We start from the raw sequence: 27083 nt of genomic DNA, 5'->3' as shown, positions 1-27083 counted from the left end.
GGGTTGTTTGGATTTGGAAGTGTCCCAGCACGCAGCTGTGGCAGAATCAGCACAGTGTGGGAGCCCGCCAGACACACCCAAGAAAGGGTGTGAACTGCGGCCCTCCCTAGTACCATAGGTAGGGCCGAGATGGTTTCTACATCACAATGTCTGACTTTCAATATACTTGAGATGATGGTCTGTATCAAGTTTGGGTAGCACTGGCATCCATTCAGGAAAGAACTGCAAATTATAGCCTCCTCCATAAATAATATCAAATTGGGGAAGGTGTTGGGAGGACAACAAGAAAAAATTAGCGGAAGGAATTGCTTAATAGAGAGAATTGAACCTGCAGGTACTTGTTCGTATTTCTAACAAAGCCATTTCACCGAATAGGGAAATTAATGACATTTTATTCTAAAAATATGTTTTTCCTTTGGATGTGTCAAAATTTGGAGTATTTTTTAAATAGCACTTCTCAGGCATAGGAATAGGAGCAGCCATTTTAAATTTATACTTATTTGGTGTACTATAAATGAAGATGTTTATACTAGCTATCAGCAGGTTTTTTTGTTTTTTAAAGATTTTATTTATTTATTTGACAGAGATCTACAAGTAGGCAGAGAGGCAGGGAGAGAGAGAGAGGAGGAAGCAGGCTCCCCGCTGAGCAGAGAGCCCGATGCAGGGCTCCATCCCAGGACCCTGGGATCATGACCCAAGCCGAAGGCAGAGGCTTTAACCTACCGAACCACCCAGGCGCCCCTCAGCAGGTTTTTTTACTAGGGTAATCAGTGGGTTCCGTGATGACCATATAAAGAAGGCTGATCTGAGTGAAATAACCTAGAGTTTCCTCACTGGTTGCCAAAGCAAGCTGGTGTCGAATGATAACATAAGATTGTCTCAGGTAATTTGGAGTGTAGGCGTGTATATTTATTAAAAGCCCCCGATGAGGGGTGCCTGGGTGGCTCAGTTGGTTAAACCCCCAACTCTCCGTTTCAGCTCAGCTCATGATCTTCGGGTCCTGAGATCGACCCCCACCCCCATCAGGCTCTGTGCTCAGCTTGGGATCTGCTCAAGATTCTCTCCCTTCTCCTCTGCCCCGCCCCATGCTCAAGCACACCAAGCTTGGTCTCTCTCCTCTCTAAAATAATAAATAAAGTCCTAAAAAATTAAAAGCTTCCAATGAGATTCTGTGTATTTGGGAAATACTGCCTTGGACCATTTCTAAAAACCTGTAGTTCAAATGAGGAAACGGGAGCCCTCACATGGCTTGGGAATCTAGCAAGTCAGGTTATGTTTACAGGTACTTTGGACTGAGCTCTCTGCCCTGGGAGATCCTTTTCTAGTTTGTGTGATACTTTAGATGTATTTTTTTGAGTGTGCACACAGCTGCATAAATGTCAGTGTGATCCACTTAACTACTTAACACACTAATTAATTAATTCAGTGTATATTCATGGAGTGCCCAGCTGCCAGGGATATGAGGGAAGTCAGATGGATGCTGTTCCTGTCTCAATAACTTTATGGTCTAATGGAATACTCCATGCATTATTTTTCCTTGAAGGTGCAAAATGATCTCACTTTACAGAGCAATGGCAGCGAGTATTCTCCAAATGAGGTAAGTTTCCTGAAGATTCCTGCAAGCTGAGGTAGTTTGTGAAGGCCGAATTGGAATATCTTTTACAGAAATAATCAGATTGTCCTGATTCATGAGTGAATTGCATTGCCAATTCTCTGCGGGAGTGTCTCTCCTTAGCTATCATAGTCTTATCTGGCCCTATCCATAATGGAAGATTGACTTTATAAGATATATTTTGAAAACCAAATATGGCAGCATCTTTATAGAAAACAGAGCGATGGCTTAAATAGACAAGGTTTCGGATGTCCTGTTACCCATCAGTGGTAGAGTGTGTGGTGTCCCTCTAGGTGAAACTGGTCGGTGTGACCTGTGTTCCTCCCCTATTGTGTCATGACATTCTTCATCAGCTGGGCCCGCTGTGAGGGGGACGTGAGTGTGTGCCTGTGTCTGTGTGCACATGCACACGTCTCTTCTGGAGCAGAAAAGGATCGCCCGTGTCACATGGTTATAGAATATTTTTTATTGGGCAAATAAAAATTGACGGGCTCTCCCCCCCAGGCAGCCTCTCCCCAGTCACCCTATTTTTTTCAGTCAGGGGCTTCGTCACACAGCAGCCGGTCAAAAAGTTAGTGGTGTCCCTGTAATCCTGGAACGTAGAAAAGCATGTGTAGTTCTGTTTCCGTTGCTCGTCTTTCAAAAGCCTCCTTTCCTTCTGATTCCGCAGATGAGAGCGAACTCGCCTGCCATCCCTCCCACCACCAACAGCACCGCTCCGTTTGGCCTGAAACCTCGATCAGGTAAATTAAGACCTCAGCGTCCTGACACTTGTAAACACTCCGTGGTTTCTCTTTAGCCTCCTACATGTGTGTGTGTGAGCGTGAGCAGCCCTGTGGATGCACCCTGGTGGACACTGTGTCTGGGCCTCAGGGCTCTGCCACCACATGGGGAGGCCAGACTTTGGAGCCTTGTTTCCCAGTGAATCGCCCGTTCCGCCCACGTTATCAGTCGTAGACATCTTCCCTCCTTTTCAGTCCAAGCAAAGAGAAAAGGTCATGGGACCTGCAAGTGGGGAAGAAATAGTCCAAGGAGTTTTTTACCAGTGGTTCCCGGTAAGCTGCTGAGCTCAAGAGCAGCCTCCCACAGGGTGATTCTTCTCGAATATCCCTTGTCGGCTTTCTAACCCTCCTAAGGTTATGCATTTCCTCCGACAACAGGGCTATCATTTCAGGACTCACATGAGTGGTCAGGAGCCATTTCATTAAAAGAGCCTTTCTATTACCCATTTCTCTTATTACCCTTTCTATTAGCGATTTCTCTTTTAATTTATTGTTAGTATAGTCACAGATGTAAATTACAGCCATGTGAAAACTAACTATTGGTTTTAAAAAGAAGGACGATGCATAGAAAAATTCGGTTCTTCTGATTTCTCCACTACAGTTCTGGCCAGATCTACCTTCTTTTAGGTCCTTTTTTGTTTTAATACTTTTGGATCTTTGCATGCATTCACGACTCTTCATGCTTTTAAGTAAGTGCTAAGAAAGGACACAGACCACGTTTAAGCAAAAATCTAGTAAAGAACTTAGATATTCTTGGATTTTTCAGTAAAGCATCTTGGCAAGAGTTGAAGTTATACGTGGATATAGTTCATAAACAGGTACCTATAAAAAACCCAAATGTAGTTCCTTCATGAAGATAACTTTTTTGTTTGAGGAGCAAGTTGATGGATGGGTAACATGTAGCCTGGTATAATGGTTTCCTGACATCCTGGATAGGCTGGCTATAAGGCAAAGCTATTTGAGAAAATGCTAAGGTACGGCAAAGGTTAGTAGGTGTTTTATGGAAAGCCAAACTGTGTGTGAAATAAGGCTCAAATGACTGGCCTCCTCATTTATGGCATCGAGCATATGCAGTCAGATCTGGGCTGGGCTTCCATTTCCCCAGGGTCTCAGGTGTGTGCTGGGAGAGATGATCTGGTGGGCACCTCTCCTCTATGCCTTCAGTGCCGGCCTGCCAGGAGAGTTAGCTCTGTGCATTCAGGACCACAGACTGGGCTACAGACTTGCTTCTAATCCTTACACGTAGTTTTAAGGAATTTTAAATATATTTAATCTTTGAGCAATCAAAAGTTGAATGAATCTCCAAAGAACAATATTCTTTTGAATGTGCATCTTTACAGTTTAGGTATAAAGTTGTCTCGGTGATTTCTTTTTCTCTCTTTTGTGGAGTCCAAACTCAGCTTATCAATATTGTACTCATACTGCTTAACCACTTCAAATTCATCATCATGGTGAAAAAGAAATGGGCATTTATTTTGAATAGCAGAAAACAAAGATGATTTCCTCTCCAAACTTCCAACCTTTCTATCATGCAGACTAACCACTGTGGAAATTGTTCTAGTTGTTGAAAGCTTTGTGAAATTTGGTTGCTGTAAATAATGCTGATTTATCTTCAGGAACATCAAGTGGCATGTTGGAATTTTATAAAACTGCATTATATATTGGGGATTTTTTTCATTTTATTTAGTCATTTAAACATATTTCAGTGTGTACTTTTCACATTTTCTAAAAAAAATAATATATAGCAATCTTAATTAAACATCATATGATTTAAAAAGAATTTCTATCTGATTAGCTTTGGAACTTTTAAATGCCAACTGATTTTTCTTTTAAAGTTAAGTATATGGATTTATGTGATTTCTGTGTTATAAATAAGAACAGACTGCTCAAATCAGCACGTTGGAATAAGAACTTAGATTTTTAAGTAGATTAATAGTTTTCTTCAGAAGAAAATTTTTTTCTCTTCTGTGTTCTCCTCCAAAGAGAGAGAACTGTACATATTCGAATATTCATTCCTAACTCAGAAGTGCTTGAAAATGATTGACATCTATTGGTGAATTAGATTTGTTCAAAAGACTCTGTTAGTATCAAAAATTGTTCTTCTACTGATCAGTACCAAAGACAGCATGGAGAGGTATCTGTGTCTAGGGTTGAGCAGAGTTTTGGCTAGTTAGAGCTATCAATAAAGCATGCCAGTAGCCTTTAAATAGAAATTTTGCATTGACATGGAAAAAAAAATTGACAAATGGTAAACACTGATTCTGTAATAGTCTCATTTCTATATAACAGATGTATTTGCACATATTAAGCTTTGTCTACGTAACCACATTTTTTGTGTGAATCGTATTTGCTATGATTGTTAGTTACTTAGAAGGTTTTTGAAAAAGGTGTCTGGTAGGTCTTCCGCTTTGTATCTATGTTATCTGTGGGTACTCTTCCTTTCTGCTGACATGAATCATGAGGACTCTGAGTCTGTGGGCTTGCAGAACTGTTAAGATTAACGATATTAACTGCATGCAAAGTATATGATTGATAAGTACTAACACTCGGTTTTTATCATTCTTTTTATTTCATGCGCCATCTTTCATTCTTCTCCTATATTGTACATTTGAATTGAAATCCCATAATACGAAATTCGCTTCATTTCCATACAAACCTTATGCCATTTGTGAAATGCTGCTGCCCCTTTGGTTTTTCCTGGTCCTTGTCCAACTGTACGCGGACCGGCTCTCTTGCTCTCCTGCAGACCCAGCCCTCACTCTTCCTCCTATCTCCTTCAACAAACTTACACAGGCACAAACATGGGACAGCTCTAGCTACAGTGTTCCATCTGAAGGAGACAGTGACAATGGTAGGTGGCCTTGTACCTATTCTTCAATGTGCTCATTAATAAGCCGATGAATGTACTGAACACTCGTTTCGGTGCAGCTAAGGGTAGATTATATTCGCCTGCATGCCTGCTCTAAGAACCAATGAGTAAAGCTGGAAAGTAGAGTCCAGAAAAGTGCATGGGGGTTGTTCTCTAGCAGTTTCTCGAACTGCATTTAATTAACTTGAAAATTCTGGATTTCGGGAGGACTTTACAAGAATTTCTTTCTCTACCTTTTCCGCTGGGGTTTTTTGTTTTGTTTTGTTTTTTGGTTTGTTTGCTTGTTTATAAAAACCGGGGGTTGCACATGTGGAGTGTCTGTGCTTGGTCCTGCATCTGCCCCAAAGTGTGCTGAGAGTTTGATCTTTTATTATCCACGATTAACCGTATGAGATTTTTAAGGTAATGAGTACCATGGCTGACCCCTGAGTGGTGCACTAAAAATAATGTTAACATTGAGAAATTTCTAAAAGTGAAGAGAAATCACTTGCCTTCTCCCTTTTTTTGTGTGGTTCTTTGCACATTTTTAACTTTTGATACCTTCTACCTTTTTGAGTGTCCAATCACATAGATGATATTCAAATTGGCCTGAAAACCAAATATGCCAATAAAAAGTTGAAGACAGCTCATTGGATTATTATGAATATCTCTTAATTTTATGCCATTAAATATCTTAAATAACGTAAAAGATGAAAACAAAATATAGTTACCTAGGCCTACATGCCATATAGATCAGAATCTCCATGTTGTCTAATGTTAGTTAAGATTTTAAACATTTTACTCTAAGATGCAAAGTGACAAAAGTAATGTTAAATGAAACAGCGTGATTTATAGGGAAGAGAAGTGAGATATGAAAGTGCAAACATAATAGGAAGATAAATTTCCTATTTATTTCCTAGGAAAATAAAATAAATAAATTTTCCAGTCATAATTATCTTTTAATCGAAGTATGTTATATAGAAAAAATATATTCAAAACATTTGCTGTGATTTCTGGTCAAAATTCAATAGAAAAAAGTTTTTCCAATTTCCTTATAAAGAAGGACACATGTATTTTTTGTCAGGTTTGTTGTAAAAGGAGTTTTACCATTTCACAGATTTCTGAATTTTTTTAACTGAAAATGTGCTTCAGTAACAACAGCAATGAGACAGAAGTCCCTCCTTACACCGTCCCTATTTTAAATTCTGGAAGTTGAAGAGGGTTCAGTGGAAACTTTCTTGAGAAACTATTCCTTTACTCAAAAATAAAAAAAGAGGAGGAGAGGCATTTCTGTTTTTCAGAAAACATGGCTATTTATGGGTCTGCTGTTGTTTAAAGGAAATCAAGCCTAAAATGAAAGATTTATGTGTGATTTGGTATTTCCTTAGGAGTGATATCTAAAACCAGAAGACTTTTTTTTGTTTTTGTTTAAGCTGGGAAAGATCTAGTCTTGTTATGTAGCAGTAGAATTTCTGTCTATACAGATGTGCCAACTAAAACCAGAAAGGTGAGGTCACACCGCAACTTAGCACCGGAAGGGAGGCCACCCAGGGTCCCAACGTTGCACCATTTCCATACTCATTCTACAGCTGTTTATCGAGGACTCTTGATGAAAGCTCTAAGCCAGGCTGTCTTCTTTCTATTAAAAATCCTAAGATTTCCATAGAAATTAATAATTGTAGAACTCTCTCGGAAAATAAAATAATCTCACACTCTTGTTTTTTTTCGTACAAGTGCAAATTGCAGGGATTCATGTATTAGCTATCAAGCCGTACCACAATCATAATGAAGGAATTGCTTTCAATATTCATGTGCTTCCCTCAGTTACCCTTATTTGCAATTTGTCTAGAATGTGCTGTGGACAACAGAAAATTTTCTGTGCAGAAATATTCTTGAAAAATAGTGGTGCAGGTTCCCAGATCTGATTTTTCACATGCGTTTTCATTCTCTTTGTGCTACACTTGGCCTTGTGATTTCCATATATTTTCCAACACATTTTTTAAATGAATGAAGCTGCCCTATGCGTATTCACAAACATACAAATTAATCTTGCAAGAGAAATACAGCCTGCGATTTTATGCCATTCTTACTCCTTCCTCTTAAGTAGGAGATCCTGTTCAGTGGCCATTCTTGGCATTTCCAAGCTGATAAGCACATCAGTTTCATTTCCTCCTACTGCTGGTATCCATTGTCTGCACCTGTCTCAACCTTTGTAAAGAAACAGCATCTTATTCCTGACTCAACCCAGTGTGTAATGCAGTTTTTCTTTCATTTATACTTTTTTTTAGCTTTTGGTAAAGTTGGCATTTTTAGACCTTGTTCACTGTCTTGCTTTGTATTAAAATTCCCCTTTATTTAAAGTCTTTTCAGTGTTCTAATCCTGTGTCTCATTTTCAATTCCCCATCTTTTTCTAAAACTCTCTCTTCAAAGAAATAAAAAATGGCAAACTGGCTAGAAGGTCCTTGGAAGTTTGAATTCCCACAGGCCCCAGGGTTCTGCCCCTTGAGATCCATGGGGAGGATGGGAGGATGGGAGGTGTGTGCAGGGCTGTGGGGCGCTCCTGGCACTGGGAGGGGGCAGATTCACACCAACTGGTTCTTAGGAACAATTTCGTCTCTTTCTTTTGCTATTGTGCCCTAGTATGACTCTGCCTGTTTCATGCCTTTCCCCTTCACTTTGAAGTGAAAACTGTTCCTATCTTCCTTTTTTTCTCCTTTTTCTTTTGCTCCTATCTTATTTTGAATCATTGTCCCTTTTTCATTTGCAGTTAGTTCATGGGTGCCAATTTATACTTATATAAAATTGGCTGTTGAATTATCACTGGAGAATGAATGAATGGGCATCTCCATCTTGGGTCAGTTTACAGACATTTACTAGGTTTTTACAATAATCCTGCCCTTCTAGGTATTGTTTTCCCCATACAAAAATGAGGAAATAGTCTGTGAGCGGTGTTTCAGCAGTTCTTAGCTGCAGCTTTGCATTAGAATCATCTGAGTGTTTTTAAGACAGTAGCTGTCTAGATCGACACTCAGAGGTGCTAATTTATTTGGTGTCACATGGACTCAACACATTGATTACATTTTTGCTGGTCTTTATGTTATGTTCAAGCAGGGGAAAGTCACTAGGTTAGAATAAATTGCCCAAAAATGATGAGAGGAAATATGAGCATTTTGAGGGCAGAGAGAGAGTGTATCTAATTCATTTGGGGACACCAGAAGGGAATAAATGAATGCGTTAATCAGATTTCTAATTCACATTAGCCAGGATCTAAAGCCCCGGATGTTTTTTCAAAGCCATTTTATTTTGCTGCCCTTGTATTTGTGTATCTTAAACATCACTCCCAGTCCTGGTTCTTAACTTCCAAGGATAAACTGAGAGCTAAATTTCAAAACCCCATACATCCATGGACAAGCATCTCTCACTGAGTTAAATTTAGGTAATAAAGTTTAATAATATAGACTGATAAACTCTATACCAAGAGTGCATTTCACATAATAATTATATAAACATTTTAAGCAACTTATAGAGCAGTGGGCTTTCTTGGTTTAACTAAAAGATATTCTTGGGGCACCTGGGTGGCTCAGTTCATTGAAAGGCTGACTCTTGATTTCGGCCCAGGTCATGATTTCGGGGTCCTGGGATTGAGCCCTGTGTTAGAGCGAGGAGTCTGCTTGAGGATTCTCTCTCCCTTTCCCTCCGCCTCTTCCCCCATGCTCTCTCTCTAAAATAAATAAATGAACCTTTTTTTAAATAATATTCTTTTTTTTTTTTTAGATTTTATTTATTTATTTGAGAGAGAGTATGAGAGGGGAAAAGGTCAGAGGGAGAAGCAGACTCCCCTCGGAGTTAGGAACCCAATATGGGACTTGATCCTGGGACTCCAGGATCATGACCTGAGCCGAAGGCAGTGGCTTAACCAACTGAGCCACCCAGGCGCCCCTAAAACGATATTCTTAAACAGAGAAATGGTTTCTTGTTCACATTCTTAAATGTCTATTGTCTACCTTGTGCTAGGCATGATGTTCGTTATTACGGGTATAACTCTGAAAAAGACAAACAAGGTATCTGCTTTTATAGAACTTTTATTTCAGAGTCTAATGAATTCAGACCTGGAAACCAAGCTTTCGTAGATTTTTCATGACAGAAAAAATTGAGGTGACTGATTATCAGGGTGGAATAATCTTTGCAGAGATACTCTCCAAATAGGCTGATCTTTGAATGAGAGAATTTTTGGAAGACTTGTTTCATTTTTCAAACTGCTTTGTGGGGCAGGAGGAGACATACAAATTGGAAACAGACATAAATTCTTAAACAGTCATAATGGAGAGGAACAGATCTATACTGTAGGAGAGAAAGTGATGAGTGCCATGAGAGAGACACAGATAAAGAATTCTGTATGTTGATAGATCACTCCCAGGTCGGGGATGAGGATGAGGAGAAAAGTAAAGGAAGTACCAGAGATAATGGAAAAATCTGTGGAATTTGACCTGTACCTGCAAAGATGAATTTGACATTCTGCACAAACATATTCATCATTCCTTTCAGGGGCTTTGCTTTGAGATTTGTCTCTTCTGCTAAATAAATTACAAATAGGAGCAAATCATCTTTTCCATTCATTGCATGTTATTTATTAGTTAAGTTATTTATTAAATGTTAAGAAATTATATTATTATAATTATATATAATTATATAATTATATAATATAAATTTATAATATAAATATAATTTATATAATAATTTTATAAAAATATAATATATATTATATAATTATAAATGTTATTTATTAAAGTTAAGAAAGACTAATTTTTCCTGTATCTTTTTTTTTTTTTATTTTTCCTGTATCTTAAATCACCCTTAAATCACCTACTTCTTCATCTCTTCACACACACACACACACACACACACACACACACAGTCCTCCACACACTCACTCTGCTCTCTTCTTCCTCTTCTTCTCCTTCTTACTTACATTTAAATAGGGTGGCATTTGATTTGAGAAACAGGTACAGACAGTGCAGCTCCTCTTAATACTGTCTTGTAGCCTTGAGTTAAACTCCCTGCCCCCCGAATTAAGTAAGGAGGTTCTTAAAATTTAGTAATTGAAATTAAGGGGGAAAAAATCAATAATTCTTCTATAGATCAATTTTCCAAATCTTTGGTTCAGGCTGGTCACTCCATGTATTATTTAAATATGATCTGAAAGAAAAGAAAAAAAAAAAACCTACAGTATTACCATAGAATTGGAGCTACCATAATGCTCCCATTAAAATGATTCTCTCATAACATACCTCGCAAAATAAGCAAGCACTTATGTGCTCTGTAGATTTATTATTAGCCTAGAGAGTTCGTTTTAATTTCTCATATAGTCCACAGTAATTAATCCATTTAGAAAACTAGTAGTACTATAGTCATGGTTTCCAATAACTTTAGGTACATTTGAAGTATTCATTAAAAAAAAAACAATACAAATGTGTTTTAACACTTTGTGATGCTTAACATTCATAGAGCAAATACTCAAGTATGCATTTTATATTTTTAAGATGCACGGGAATTTAAGATGAAAAGGGATGCTGGGACATTAAAACCCAGACACCATTGTAATATCTTATCTCACATAGGGCTCTAACAAGGTGTAGATACTTGAATTGTGGGCTGTTAAACAAAGCTCACGGTTAATTTAACTTCCTGATAGTTTCGTATTCAGAAAGAAATCTGCCAATAAAAACATATTGAAAATATTAAGCATGCTGTATTAGATAAGATTGCCCCCTAGAAAAAAGGCAAAGGGAAATAAAACCTCCAAAGAAAACATGAGCTTTGTTTAAACAATGTTGGGGCGCCCCTTGCTGGCTAGTGTATAAATTACTTAACTCTGCTCACATTCCTTGACTTTTTTGGTAAATTTGGTTGACTTCTTTTCTTTGAGGGTGTGGATTTACATTTCAATACATATCTCTTCTGGATGCTCTGTTAAATGGGTAGAGTTTTTCCTTGGTCTTGAAAGGATGCAAAGGCAAGCTTAATGCATTTCCAGTTTCTTCCCTTCTTCCCAGTTTGTCTACTTTCTCATTTCCCTTAGCTCTGTGAACTGCTCATCTCTCCCTGCTGGGTTACACTACCCTACTTCCTTTGCTGGACTTGCCTTGATTTTTTAAATAATCGGTCTCACTTCCTGGGGTTTGGTTTCTGTAGGTCTTGGTGACAGCCCTTTGGTGACATGTCTTTGGCTCTTTTTGCCGGTGACTTTCCTGGATGGCTTGAAACAGGGGCCCAGGCCCCAGGCTGACTCCTCCCTGAGGTTCCAGAAGGTGTTACGTCCAGTAGACCACCCTCTTTCTCCATTTACTGTACATCAAGGGTATATTAAGACAACTTTCTAATCTTCCACAGAGTATCAGAATGCTGATTCACAAACACTGCAACTGACTTAGAAAATACTGAGATGTGAGAAGCTTAATGCAAGTCATTTTATTTATTTACTTATTGGCTTATATACTTATTTATTTGAGAGAGTGCACGCATAAGTGGGAAGGCCAGATTGAGAGGGAAAGAAAGAGAGAATCTGAAGCAGACTCCACACTGAGCACAGAGCCCAATGCGGGGCTCAGTCTTCGGATCCTGAGATTAAGTCCTGACCCAGAACCAAGAGTCGGACCCTTAACCAACTGAGCCTCCCAGGTGCCCTCACACAAGTCATTTATTAAGGTGGTTTGGTCCAAAGGTACACTTTGGACCATACATTGAGATTAAGATGACATATTTGGGTGAGCATGGAGTAATTGATTATAGGGAGTGGACTCAGGTTTTTCTATTCTAAGTATATTTATAAACTATATTTAATTTTTAGAACTTAGTAAATTGAAAAAAAATTAGCAAATTGAGGTAGCTTTTAAAGTGAGCTATAAAGGGGTGTCTGGGTGGCTCAGTCATTAAGTGTCTGCCTTCAGCTCAGGTCATGATCTCAGGGTCCTGGGATTGAGCCCGCATTGGGATTCCTCCTCTTCAGGAAGCCTGTTTCTCCCTCTCCTCCTCCCCCTGGCTTGTGTTCCCTCTCTCTCCATCAAATAAATAAATAAAACCTTTAAAAAAAATAAGTAAAGTGACCTGTAGGAAGTGTTTGTCAGAATAGAATAAAAGTTGCATGACCTTCTTGTTTACATGATTTAAATTATGGTGATTGAAATTACTAGAATTGCAGTAGTCATGCAACCTTCCCTGTGGCCATGGTTTTTAAAACTGAAGTTGTCTGCCCAGAATTTCCTGGAGGGCTCCCCAACCCACCTCACCCTCCTAAACCCCCCATGCGGTCTGTGGGTCATAGACCCCCATGAAGGTCTGTGGGACAGGGTGAGCAAATATGGCTCTTACCAGTACCTTGCTCCCTCCTCTGTGAATGGGAAGTTGACGGTCTCGGGATAAAAATCTCAAGGAAGAAAAAAATTAAAATGTAAATCTGCCCTGGGCTTTGTATCATAATAAAAAGTGATTAAAATCCTTGCCGGAATCACCCTGCCCTATGTAGAATATTGTTTACCTTCTTTATTAGTCTTTACAAAATGTTAGCCTTCAGGGGTTTCCAGGCTTTATTTTCTCTGGAGCCTGAGGCCCCCTGCCTTTCAGAGGGAGCTCCGCTGTCAGTCGCTGTTCGTGATGGTTGTAATTTTAAAGACGTGAAGCCATGGATGATCTCTTAAATTGCTTCTCATCTTGCCAGCTTTTCTAAAAGGAGGCTGTGGTCATTTCTAAAGAACTAACTTTTTGGATATACTGTCAGTGACATGATAGAAGGTGGAGTTTTTCCACTCCACACTTAAAATACATAATCTTGTATCACTTAGTTCTTGTCCTTAACTCAGGCTTATAAAAAATTTGGCCAACAGAAATATTAACCTGTGCCCATTTTTAATGTGTAAAGCAATTCTAGAGTCCTCTTCTTTGAATAAAATTATCTTAATTTATGAAAGGATCATAAAACCCCATGTATAAATGAACACTTAGGATGAAAGCAGGGAGAACATGAGAGAGGGGACACCAGTCAGAGCTGTGGCCTGGCATGGTCCCAAGGATGAACCACACCCTTCCCTGAATTCAGTCTATTATCACCAAAAATATAACTGTTGTTAGTCTGCATAACTCGGTACAGTTTAAAATATAATTTTTAGAATATTCAAATCGAGCTTTCCATGTGAAGTCAGAATTTGTTTCTGTGTGGTAAGTGCCTTATTTACTTAACTACATGCAAGTCGTCCTATAAGGCAACCTATAGCGGGCACTCAGTAAAGGCTTTTTTCCCCCCTTTTTATTACAGTGTTTCTAAGACCTCAGAGAAATTTGGAATCTATAGACCCACAGTTTACAATTCGGAGGAAAATGGAACAGATGAGAGAAGAGAAGGAACTGGTGGAACAACTCCGTGAGGTACCCCAGAAAGAGTCCATTACTGAACATACTTTTCCCCCGGAAACAGCCCATCACTGAACGCACGTTTTCCCCCAGAAACAGTCCATCACTGAATACCCATTTTCAGAATTGAGGCAGCATTTTCTACTTTTGAAAAACAGACTTTGAAGCACTGCAAAAAGGCTTCATTCAGGTCACCTTCTGACTGATACTGGGCAACTCACATAACATCCCTGATTTCAGGTTTTTTCATGTATTAAAAAAATACTTCCCATCTTAGTGGGGTTTTGTGGGGAATATATGAGATAATGGAAGTAGAAATACATATGGATTAAACCTAGTACTGGTTCAGTTCAGGTACGCTTTAAAATAATACACTGTCATTCTTCTGCTTAGCAATAATATTCCATTAATTTAAAGATGTTCATCATTACCCTACTTTGCATCCCAACTGATCAGAACTTTGTAATTAGTTACTCAAGCAAAGCATTTGAGTTCCTATCCAGGATGAAGTCTTGCGCTAGTCTTTCCAATGACGATTTTTAAGCTTGGCAATGGCAGGGAACATGGCTGCCTTATTGTTTGTATTTCTATTCCCACACAGCTTCTGGTGGGCACTCTGTAGCTGTTTGTCTATCCTCATGGTCTTTGTATCTAGTTAGAGAGCTCATACATGAACATATGAGAGATCAAATAGCAGTACCTGGGTCAGAGAACACATTGGTATTAGTTAGTAAAGTCAGTACATCATGAATTGCTTCATAAGTCCTTTATATTCAAGGAGAAGTACCATAATCATGACCCAGAAGAGTGTAAGGAAGTCTAGAGGGGATAGACTTAAGGTAACATCTTCTCCCTTCACTAGGAGATGGTTATTGACTGCTTCTGTGTGCCGGGCAGTATTCTAGGAGATGGGTAGAGGAGAGAACATAAAGGTCCCTACTCTTAGGGAGCCTATAGTCTATGAGAAGAGATAGTAAATAAGAAGGAAAAAAATAAACATAATTTCAGATGGCAATGAGTTATGCAAATGAGAAATGAATCCCATAAATAAAATTAAACCAAATTAAGGTAGGTCCCCATCTGTGTTGTTGCAGATGATTCTTTATATATGATTTAGCAGGTAGTCAGAAGGAAAATTAAAAACGCAGAAACCTTTTACCACCACTTTAAGTCACTGTGGTTGGCTTATTAGTCACAGGGAAAAAGTCAGACCTCTGTTGTTTGCCTAGAGCACTTGCATATACTGTAAGTTTGGGAGGTGAATTTTCAGAGGTAGGTAAAAATAAGATTGAAACTGAGAGATGCCTCTCAAAGAGTGACATAATTTTATCTTAAAGTTTAGGTTATGTTTGTTGTTTACATTTTCATTTATGATGTAAAATAAGGGACTGAAAGAGTATGGAGAAGAAAGGTAGGTGTCTACACACAAGAATGTTCTGAAAAGGAATTACATGATGCTGTATTATGCACTGGTTTTCTAGCACTTCATTTATTCCAAATCTCCGAATTAAGTCATTCTTTCTTTGGCTGTTATCCATTTAACAGGAACCACTGTTATAAAATAGAAATTTGTATTTGAAGTTTAAAAAGTTAATTTCTCTACTTCTACTTCTGAGAAGATTGAACAAACCTACTTTTCCCTATTTCCCTCACTAAGTACAAGTAAAAACCCTGGACATAACATACAAAATAAACATAAGGATACTCGGAAAGGTAGAGAGAAGACAGCAGACTTGCCAGGGGCCCTCAGGAATAGAAATGACACAGTGGTGAGTTCTGTGGGTTTTCTTTTTTTGCCTCATATAGCTCAGACCTGGAGCTGAAGTAGTTGGAAACCCAGAAATGCTATTGGGCACAATTCCTTTTAAAAGGCCACCCAAAAGCTTGCTTATCTTAGCCAAAGTACCAAGAAAGGAACAACCTAGCAAGATAAAAACCTTTAGACAATAATGCTCTACTCCAGCTAAACATCCGAAAATACTGTGGCTCCTCCCTTATCCATGCCAGCAGCAAAGATGGAGCAGGCTCGACTTCCACCCCTGGTTGGTGGTATCAGAGAAGACCAAAACAGGAGCCAGGAGTCTCCTCCATGCTAGCTGGGAACAAGCCCATCTCCTACCATGGCGTCAATGGAGACTACATGGGACCCTGGATTTCCACCTGCATCCAGCAGTTAGAACCTCCCTCCACCAAGTTAACTGAGATCAAGTGGGAAGCATAGATATCTGCATTTACCCAGCGGTAATAAGATAGTAACCCCCATTTCCTGCCAGAGCGGTGTCCACAAAAGCCAGTTAAAACTGAAGGTTTAAATAGGATCTTGAGTCTCCTAACATAGTAGGCAAATGTCCAGGTTTCAACAAAAAAAGTCAGTCATCCTACCAAGAACCAGAAGATTTCAAATTGAATGCAAAAAGACAGTCAACAGCTGACAGCAGTAATATGGCAGAGATGTTAGGATTACCTGACAAAAATTTTAAAGCATGCATGATAACAATGCTCCAACAAGCAATTACAAACATGGTTGAAACAAAGAGGAACAGTAGAGTACGTCAGTAAAGAAAGAGAGAATCTTTAACAAAGAAAGAGAAGACAGTGGAAGTAAAGGGCTGAAAAACACGTTATCCCAAACAAAAAGCCCAGCGGAGGGGCTCAACTGCAGAATGGAGGTGACAGTGAAGTGATAGAGGTTGCCTAGTCTGAACAACAGAGAGAAACAGATGGAGAATAACTGAGCAGAGCCTCAGGGACCTGAGGGAATGTAGCAGATGGTCAGTATTCATGTCATGGGAGCCTTGAAGGAAAGGCAAAGGACAGCAGGGCTGAAGCTATACTCCAGGTGGGAGTGAGGTGGGTGTGGCTGTAGAGATGCACCATTAGGAAGGTGGTCATGGAAATAGCTCAGATTCTGACTGTATCCATATCGGCACCCTGCTGTGGTACCCTGGTATGCTTCTGCAAGTTGTTGCCTTCAGGTGAAACGGGGTGAAAGGTCAACAGGATCTCTGTTATTTCTTGTTACCAAGTATGAATTTGTAATTATCTCAAAATGGAAAATTCAATTTTTTAAAATCAAAAAATTGATTCTCAGCAAAAACAAAGTCTAAGAGAAAAGCATCCCTTAATCCCTCCTCTACTCCTGGCAGACTGTCAGAACCAGAACTGTCAGAACTTTCCATTGATCACCTCATTCTGGTTTTGTACTTCCATAGCCAAGGCTGAGGCAACATGGAACTCCAGAAGTAATTCTAGTATTCCATTCACTCAACTTACTAAAAATGTTAGGCGCAGCTGGATTTGTTTTTCTACAGCAGGATTTTTACTACAATATCTGTTGGAAAAAGTTAGATAATGGAAGTGTTTTCTAAGTGTTCCTATTCTTCTTCCTCATAATGAAGTTAATGTCTCAATTCATAAACACCCATCACTGTATTTGATCCTCTGTTGCCTGATGACAACTGGATTCCCTCTGATTCCTCCCCCAGAGCATCGAGATGAGACTCAAGGTCAGCCTGCACGAAGACCTGGGGGCCGCACTCATGGACGGTGTGGTTCTCTGCCACCTGGTCAATCACATCCGCCCGCGATCGGTCGCAAGCATCCACGTCCCCTCGCCAGCAGTTGTAAGTAACACCAGATAAAGGGAAACTCCACATAAGACAAATTTTGGAGTACAGTGTTGCTTGTTAAAGATGCCAGCAGGGTCCCTCAGGATCTCAACAACTAGAAGAGCAGGAAGGAAAAAGCTCTAAATGAAGCAACAATACACCAAAAAAGGCAAAATATATAAATATGTAAATAATAGGAAAAGAATTTATTTCAAAGATAAAGCACATCATGTTAAAGGAATTACTGGTTGGGGTGCTAACTTTTAAGGCTGTACAGACGTAAAGATTCATTTCTCACTAGGGGTTACTTAAACAGTGAGGAGTCTTTCCAGATAGCTTTTTTTGGTTGGTGGCTTCTCTGCTAAATGGAATCTCTTGGGATGCTGGGGTGGCTCCGTTGGTTAAGCAACTGCCTTTGGCTCAGGTCATGATCCTGGAGTCCCATCCCCACATTGGGCTCCCAGCTCCGCAGGGAGTCTGCTTCTCCCTCTGACCTTCTCCCCTATCATGCTCTTGCTCTCTTGCTCGCTCTCTCAAATAAAATCTTAAAAAAATAAAAAATAAAAATAAGTGGAATCTCATTCCTTTATTAGTCACTGAAGATTTTAGGATGACTCTGAAAAGATGTGGGTTCTATGTAAAATGACATTTTAAATAACCCATCAAGCCAGAGGTTGGTCAGCTGGGCATTAATTCAACGATTCCTCAATGCCTCCCTTTGCTCAAGGTACATGAGATACCAGGACAGTAGTGAGAAAGGCAGATTGGCGAGACTCCGCAAATAGCTTAAAAATCCTCATCTCTGGGGCGCCTGGGTGGCTCAGTCGTTAAGCAGCTGCCTTCAGCTCAGGTTATGATCCCAGGGTCCTGGGATCAAGCCCTGTGTCGGGCTCCCTGCTTTGGCGGGAAGCCTACTTCTCCCTCTCCCATTCCCCCTGCTTGTATTCCCTCTCTCACTGTCTCTCTCTGTCAAATAAATAAAACCTTTTAAAAAAAAATCCTCATCTCTGCTGTAGGGGAGATGAAGCTAGAGGTGGGAGCCTCTGCCTGGAGATCACAGAGCATGTTTCTTTCCACCCTGAAAGGAGCTATGGAGTCAATTTTATGGTCATTCAGATGAGGGTCGGGAATCAGGGATCAGCTTGTCTCCGGAGGCTAGGTCAGGTTCAGGCAAGTAGACAAGAAAGAAGAGTTTCTGTCCACGCTCTTCACTGTTCATTAGGAGAGGAGGAAGAGTTTCGGGGCTAAGAATGCGGGGTTTGGGTTCAAACACCACATCTACTTATAAGCCATATGACTTCAGGCAAGTATTTATTTATTTATTTATTTATTTATTTATTTATTTATTTATTTATTTAAAAGATTTTATTTATTCATTTGACAGATAGAGATCATAAGTAGGCAGAGAGGCAGGTACAGAGAGAGGGAAGGAAGCAGGCTCCCCACTGAGCAGAGTGCCCGATGTGAGGCTCAGGCTCCAGCCTAAGACCCTGGGATCATGACCTGAGCCCAAGGCAGAGGCTTTAACCCACTGAGCCACCCATGCGCCCCCTTCAGGCAAGTATTTAACCTCTCTTTACCTTGATTTGTTCTTTGTCATGGAAATGTTTCTGTGAGGATAAAATAAGGCACGAATGTAAGCCATTGTTATTGGTGTTTATAGAGCAGATTTTCGAAAAATTCAGAGCCCCTAATTTCAAGGCACAGTGCTCATAGAATACCACATAATGAATGTTCTTCTCCCTGCCTTCCCCCCAGGAAAGGCTCACCATGGCATTTTTTTTTCCTCTTTTTAATTTAAATTCAATTAGCCAACACATAGTACGTCAGTAGTTTCAGATGTAGTGTTCAATAATTTGTCAGTTGTGTGTAACACCCAGTGCTCATCACATTGGTGATGGGCATTAAGAAGGTCACAGCGGTATGTTTTGTGCTTTTCTTTTCTCTTGGCGGGAGGTAGCGGAGGATCTCATTCCAGCTGTCAGTTTCCTTTCTATATTGTGGAACACATTTTTCCTTTGAAAAGTTTTACCACATTTGCCTCAGAAAGCATGGGGGGCCTCCTGGGGGGCTCAGTCACTCTGCCATGGGCTCAGGTCATGATCTTAGGGTCCTGTGACTGAGCCCCCCATGTCTGGCTCCACGCTCAGCAGGGAGTCTGCCTCTCCCTCCCCCCCCCCCCCCCCCCCCCGTTCATGTGTGTGCTCTCTCTCTCCTAAATAAATAAATAAAATCTTAAAAAGAAAAAAAGGAAATCATAGGGGGGAAAAGATGAGTTTGTGTTCTCTTTCAAATCTGTCTCAAGCTTACCTTAGTTTGGGCAGCGAATTCTGTTCTATAATCCAGTATGAAACTTTCCAGTGTTTTCTATGCCAAATTCTTATTTCATAATTGTTCCCAAATTATGAGAAACTATGACTCCTCATAGCTTCCAATTTGAATCTATAATTTTATTATTCATAGTGAATCTGAATTGTGTACTAAGCATTTCTATATTTTATTAAGCCTTCAGGACATGCTGCATTCGTCTAGAAATCTTTTGATTGTCAACCTGTTTTCTTTTTTATTTATTTATTTTAAAGATTTTTACTTATTTATTTAAGATGGGGAGAGAGAGAGAGAGTGGGAACACGGGGTGGGGCAGAGGCAGAGGGAGGAGCAGACTCCCCAGTGAGCAGAGAGCCCGATGTGGGACTTGATCCCAGGACCCTGAGATCATGACCTGAGCTGAAGTCAGATGCTTAACTGCCTGAGCTGCTCAGGAGCCCCTATTTCCCTTGCTAAATAATTTTTTTAATTGAAAAAATAACGGGAAATAATGCCCAACAAGAGAAAATACAGAAACTCCAGGGGAAGGAAAAAAAAAAACAACCCAGCAGCCTTTATTCCATAAGCCGAAGACTACTGTTAACATTTTGGCTTCTCTACAAACTACTAGCATCCTTTCTGCATTTAAGTTGTTCCCGAATTCTGAGCTCCTCATGGATACCATTTAGTAGTTTTTAAAACTTACCAAAATCTAGAGTTTCCTCATGCCATCAAAATTCCTTCATAAATACCCATTTTAATAACTGTAAGATATTTTAGCTTATGTTTTCATATCACAGTTCTCCTTTTTAGAGATATGGGCTGTTTCCAAATGTCCACTTAGCAAACATTCTTGAGTGAGTGTCTCAGAGCTCCTCTGAGCAGCCCGGCCATGCTGCACGTTGGAGCCTGCTTGGGTCCTGGTCCGAGCCCTCACTGTCCATGCAGTGTCTGCACAGGCTGTGCTCACTAATCCGGAAGGCTGCTCCCTACCCTCTCTCCACATCCCCTCACCTTGCAGCCACGCAGGCTCCCATTTCTCCTCTACTTCAGCATCTCCAGGAGCTAAGCTATTCTTGACCCTGTAGAATGGAGTTAGATTCTTTTCCTTGCTTTTTTTTTTTTACCCTCCTTATCGTCATGTCACAACCAAAACCTCTACCATACTGTACTGTAATCTCCTTCAGCTTACCAATAGTTCCCACTGGACTGGAGCTAAGCGACCATGAAGCTTGTGTGTTTGGCTTCCACAGGTACACACTTAGCCCGGAGCAGAGTATCTGACCCCCGGGAAACCCTCTGTTTGCACCATCATCGCTGCCCCGACAGCACTAGGTGCCTTTTTCTAGCCACATTATTGTCAGCATTAAGCATTCTAATTTTTCATTCGCAAAACTATTATTGTCCATTTTCTGTATACCAGGCTGGTGCCATTTTGACTCTTCAGCCCTTGGTGTGGTTGAATCTCTAACTATTGTATTTATAGCAAGTGCTTTTCTACCCTAAACCCAGGCAACATCGTAGAATGAGTCAGGTGCCCCATTTACTTACATCTTTATACACACACACACGTATATACACACCACAGCATATACAATGTCTGGAAGAATAGAATCCAAAATCTTAATAATTCTTATCTCTAGGTAGATGTTTCTAGATGATATTTATTGTCTTCTTTTTGAATATATATTTTTTCTCCCATGAACATGTGTTAGTTGTGGCATTAGAAAGTTTAAAATTTAACCTGTTACTAAAATTATTTCTCTCTTAATAATTCATTATTTCTGCATATTTGTATTTCTAGCCCAAACTTAGCATGGCCAAATGCAGAAGAAATGTGGAAAACTTTTTGGAAGCATGCCGAAAATTAGGAGTACCAGAGGTAACGTCAAACTTAGTCCCCAAAACTATGTTTTGGTGCAGATTTCCTTTAATATATGTGTTTGAATCCACTGAATGGATGTATAGCTTTGTACATGCTTTTTAGTCTCAGTCTTTCTTAAGGAATACTATTAAATAAGTTATATAAAATTTTAGTTTAAATTCCTCTATTGAAATGAAATTAAAATGGCTTGAAGTGGTAGGGTCAATACTGAGGGAAAAGAGAATATAATTTCCTTAAGGTTTTGAAACAAATGCAAAATAGTCAGCTTGAATCTCTACTCCAAGAGCAGAAACTATTGCGGCTTCAGTGAGCCTTCTAGCAGGTTCCACAGGGAAGAATTTTGGAGCTATTGGTTTTCCTTATCCACAGCTCTTAGGCAAAGCAGACCTGTAGTTGACTACTAATCTGTTGATTTCCATTCCGTATAGTTGCATTTTGGTTATGTGAATCAAAATGATCAATGTTAAAAATGTTATAATTATTGTTATTATTATAATTAATCATTACCAATAATAATAACAATGTTTGTATGTTGCTTTATAATCTGTTACCTGTTTGCAGTTCCGTTTTCCCCCGTTAGTCCGCTGTAGACCCAACTGGCGTTCCCTATAGGCAGCCCAACTATACTTGGCTACTTTCCTTTCTCCCAAACTCAGCCCCAGCCTCAGCTGGGACTAGCTCAATCCCAGCCTCAGCCTGATGGCTAATTTGGGGCTTTTAGAGGACTTCGCTATTAGTAACATAAAATGATTTCTTCAGGAGACAAAAGCCAGTCCACTCGGTATTTGGGGGTAAGTTGAGAAGTTTATCATCATTGTGATAAACGGAAATGCACAGAAAATTACATTTTTAAAAATTTTCTTCTGTGTTTTCCTATCTGCCAAAGACAAAGTAACTACAAATTCTGTCATGAAATACTATTTATGAGTATATGAAAGAATTATATTGTAACATAATTCTCTTCAGTGATAGGAGTTAGGTATTGGAATTAAGAAAGGGTTATTCTCCTTTCCTCCCCATTTTCCCCTTTTTCCCTCCATCTTCCCTCCCTCCCCCTTTCCTTCCTTCTTTCCTTCCTTCTTCCCTCCCTCCCTCTTTTAGCTTGTTAAGATTCGAAGGTAAGGGGTTAGTGGTGTAAGTTTTTTTCATCTTATTTGAAGACAAGGAGAGACCTATTAAAGCATCATTATGTCAGAACTATATCCATAAAGAAAAACTCGTAAATTCATGTTTAAAAAGAGTATAATCTTTATATGATGGACTAAATGTCTTTGTGATCAATCCAGATGTCTTTCAACAATGTGAATCTGTGTGTCCGTATTGCCTGTGCATTTATTAATATTGCATATACCTTGTTGGCTTCAAATATTTGTAAAACTTCCTATACATACTATTTTTAATAATGTGATCCCATCCTGGGCTAATAAGATTTCCATGTGCGAATCAAAACTAGCATACCAAGTTTCAGAAGTTGTTTGTGTCTGTGTTAGAAAGCACTGGTGAGTTATGACCTAATCCCTTGTGATGTTTTTAAACTCATCAGAAAATTTTTTGGGCTTCTGGTGGTACAAAATGAAATGTAGATGCCCTTAACCAAGTGTTATGAGTAAAGATTGGTAATTGCAATTTTCTTTTAAAGTAGGGAAAAGGAAATTAAATTACCATAATATGCACAGAAAAATGTATCATAATTTCTGAAATATGCCCCTAGCACCATGTCCCATGGCACTAATCAGCAGTTCATAATTTCTGAGAAGATTGAGTTACAGGGAATAAATAACCTTTCTTGCCAGGGTCCCATTCAGCTATGCTTAGTAAGAAATATATTACTTAGGCCATTTTTGACATTTTTTTTTTTAAGATTGGAGGAGACCTTCAAGTTTTCATCCTGTATAATGTGTATGTGTGGTTGTGTGTATGTGTGTGTGTGTGTGTGTGTGTGTACACATATATCCATCCTGATGGATAATCCAATAGCATTTTACCAGTGACTACAGTTACATTAAGCTTTTTGCTACCAGAAAAATTCTGTTGGTTAGTTGGCAATTGAACTTCTTAAGGACATATATTAAATTAAGGAAGGAGTGTTCTCGTGGAAAACTAGAAATGCTGTTGGAAGGTAATTGGCAGATCTCCCTGTACACACAAGGGAGCTTGCTTTCATCTCACAGAAGTAACGAGGAATACATGATTGGAAATGAGGAAATCTTGTCATCTGGACATAGGATAGTGAGTTGGGGGAGGGGTGGAATGATTGCCTTAGATACACTTCTTGCACTACTCAAGGGGGTTGATGTTATAATGCGTATGTGGCACACTACAATTAATTATTTATATTAAAAATTATATCACAAGCCTAAGTGCAGAAATTCTCCATATATGATCAGACATTTTAAAAGACTGGTACCCCCCCCCCAAAAAAAAGAGAGAGAGAGAAAGAAAACCTATACCATTACATTTTCTTAATTGCATCACACTTCATATTTGGGGAACAAAATAGTCATTGATTTCCCAGTCACACAGTTAATTCCTCAGTGTAAGCTTTTCCTGCTTTCTTTCTTCCATTACTTAGCTTCTCACAGACACTCTTAAGTCACAGAGATGGTGAATTCTGTATTTTATAATAAGGTCCATACTAATTGACAGTGATGAATCACCCGGTAGAGACTGGAAGGTCACAGCTGTGCTCTAAACTCTGCATTTGGTGTCCTTTGACATGGAATCACTGTTGGAAGCTCCAAGGCAAAGGCCGCACTGGCCCCTGATACAATTTTGTCAGATTCTGTTCGTGGAATGTGGTTGCTGAGCACGGGGTAGTTAACTTTTTACATATAAAAGAATCTGAAGGGATGGAAGTCAATCTAAAAATGTTCCAGTTGTTCTAGTTCATTATATTTTCCTTAGGAGTCCAGGTGGACACAGTCCTAGCTCTGTGCCTCAGGGTGGGTCAAGGTTCATGAAGTATTTCACTCTGGTGTGGATTACCTTTTAAATGTGCCTTCTTCGAATGGGCTGCGGTCAGCATACTTGCAGGAGGTTAGCGTATGAAGACAGGTAAGGCAACTCTAGACCTCTGGGTGTTACTTGTGATGTCTGGTTAAGGCTAGCTCTATCCTCTTGGCTCCTTAGTCAGGGGAACAGACAGAATTTGGAACAGCAGCTGCTACTGATGGAGAAAAGACATCACAGAAAGACATTAGCAATGGGGACCTGGAGCAATTCTGTTAGGGTAACAGGAGAATTAACTTGCTATTAATTTGCTATGAGGTAGAGGCTTGCTAATGAGATTGCCAAGGAGAGGTCCTTAAAAATGAACCGGAAGTAGCACTCACGGGCAAGTTTCTTTCTCAGTGGAGGGGATTATATCCCTTCTAATAATTATTTCAGTGTAGGTCATTTTCCCTCCTGCTGCTCATTTCGGGTACGTTGGGGTTTTGTTTTGGGGACCACGTCCTCCACAAAAGGGACACAAACAGAGCGAACATAACCTGGAAGGAGAAGAGTGAGTGGGTGAAGGGAATCTGCGAGCAGAGGGAGAGAGTACAGAGGTTTGGGGTCAATTATCTCTACATGTGCTGGTAACTAGTTCTGTGCCCTGAGGCTAACTCCTTAAACTGAGCAGCAGTTAACCATTCATCGAGGACTTCTCATGCAGGCAGTCATCTTACATGCTCACTGTGGAGGGTTGGAGGTAAATGTTTGATGGCTACACCCTGAGGAAACTAAAGTGGGGAGAGGTGAACCCCTTTCCGAAGCTCAGGCTCGCAGCTGGGTAGCTGCGGATCTGGCGTTGGAACCCTGCTCTCTGTGCCCGAGCGCCCCGCTCTGCGGACAGCAGGTGCTGGACTTGAGCAGTAAATTCCAACCACATTCTTCAGAGCCCTCGAGTCTTTCCAGTAGCCAGCACAGGAGGTGAGGGAAAGCCAAGGGGTGGGGAGGAGACTGCAGATCATTCTAGCCCCTTTGCATCCGCCAGAGCGGTTTCTTCTTTGCCCATAGTCTATAGTGGATTCCCAGCTACCATTCTCTTTGGGGAGAAAGATATCCTATTGCTAAATACAGTCTGGAAATCATCGGACTCCCAGAGTGCTTTGAGCTGTAAGATTCCATGAAAGCTCATCCAAATCCTGCAGCTCTGTAATCGCTTCCCCTGCTTAGGGGGCCTAATTGGCAGTAGAAGGATTAACCTCGGGCGCATCAGGGAGCCTGGGGAAATCTGGGGATTGGGTGGTGGTGCCGGCACCACCCAGAGCTCCTTGCGGCAATGAGGCTGGTGGTCAGACCGTGCAGGCCGTCTTTGACTTCTGGAGCGCTGCAGCATCAGCTCGACCTTGAAGACAGGCCTACCCTTCGTGGGCTCTCAAACGCTTAAGGATACATTCTTTGCATCACCCAAGACTCTGACTTTGGTTAACCCTTGGACTCGTGAGGCCCTTAATGGACGCACTGAGGCTTCTATCCTTGGCCTGTAAACTTGTAGAAGATTCCTGGTTGGCAGCTGGGGGTTTCCAAATTGAGGGCAGTTTGGGGCTCTTAATAGTGTTGTCGCAGGTCCAGTCCATAAATCAGAAACATCTGATTTATGAAGCATTAAAAGTATTAGAAAATATGTATTTGTTTGGTTCACCAGGGAAATTTTTCTACTCGGTTTTAAATAAGTAGCCTTGGCCTCAGACCTCTGTAAGGAGCAAGGTCCTTAATTTAAGACATTTGCTCTCTTTAGAGGAGGAGGGAACTTCATAGTCATTACTGTCTGCAGAGAAGTAGAGAAGAGGATTTGGGCAGCAGCTCCTCTTAGTGGAAGACTCCTTGGGCCCCGCCTGCCTGGGCAGCACAGAGGCCAGGGGCTTGCGAGACCACAGGGGATCCCTCGGCTTCTGCATCGGCCAAATGGAGTTAAAAATAAAATCCTAGAGAACATTCAGATTCTAACAATGATCATGTTGATCTAAGTGGTTGATCAAGTTGACATTGTGGCTGAGTTGACATGGTGGCTGAGTCTTCTTTGCAATACCTTTCATATTTGCCTTTTGTTGTTTTTTTTGTAATGAGATAGTGGTATCTGAAAGTAACAGTAGTAACTTCCCTACTGTCAGTGAGGTTTTAGGAAGTTTGTAACTACTCTGAATTTTTTTTAATTGTCGTACATTCTATAAATTGAATATGCAACTCTTTTTTGTTGTTGCTTTAATCTTGAGAATTGAATATGCAACTCTTTTTTGTTGTTGCTTTAATCTTGAGGATAGGAGAAATGAATTCTTTCTCTTTGAGCTTTATGCCTCTTTTCTTCCCCCTAATCAGTAACTTTAGCATCAATTTAAATCATAACTAATAAATAATTTTGGGGGGATGGGATGAGATTATTATTACAAAGTTTAACTTTCTGGTTAGTCTTGAGGTCAGAGAACCAGAGGTGTAGACTGGCACATTTATTGGTGTGTCTTGAGGTCAGATAACCAGAGGTGTAGACTGGCACATTTATTATTTTATTAACAGCAGTTTTTAAATTCATAATTTATTAAAAAGGGTCAGTCTCCAGTGTGTAAAATCAGGTGCATTTCTTAACAAGTAGTATGTGTTTACCATTGAGAAAATAAGACTCCTTTCCCACCGTGTGTCTCCTGATGGCATGGTTGC

General features: G+C 40.1%; 1 protein-coding gene across 4 annotated transcripts in view; it reads left to right on the top strand.

The window, feature by feature from the left end:
- The window catches only part of LOC111146919 (leucine rich repeats and calponin homology domain containing 1), a 190776-nt gene that overhangs the window by 151238 nt on the left and 12455 nt on the right, over window positions 1–27083 (top strand). For 3 of the 4 annotated variants that reach the window (XM_022502685.1, XM_022502684.1, XM_022502683.1), the window contains 5 exons: window positions 1544–1597; window positions 2283–2355; window positions 13552–13661; window positions 17132–17269; window positions 21366–21443. In XM_022502685.1, coding sequence (XP_022358393.1) covers window positions 1544–1597; window positions 2283–2355; window positions 13552–13661; window positions 17132–17269; window positions 21366–21443 — 453 coding nt within the window. Of the gene's footprint in view, window positions 1–1543; window positions 1598–2282; window positions 2356–5140; window positions 5246–13551; window positions 13662–17131; window positions 17270–21365; window positions 21444–27083 lie in introns of all 4 variants that reach the window. The other variant, XM_022502682.1, reaches the window with a different exon arrangement.

Source organism: Enhydra lutris, unplaced genomic scaffold (genome assembly GCF_002288905.1).
Source record: "Enhydra lutris kenyoni isolate GAN:26980312 unplaced genomic scaffold, ASM228890v2 scaffoldscaffold15, whole genome shotgun sequence".
Classification (NCBI taxonomy): Eukaryota; Metazoa; Chordata; class Mammalia; order Carnivora; family Mustelidae; genus Enhydra; species Enhydra lutris.
This window is presented reverse-complemented; position numbering and strand designations above follow the sequence as displayed.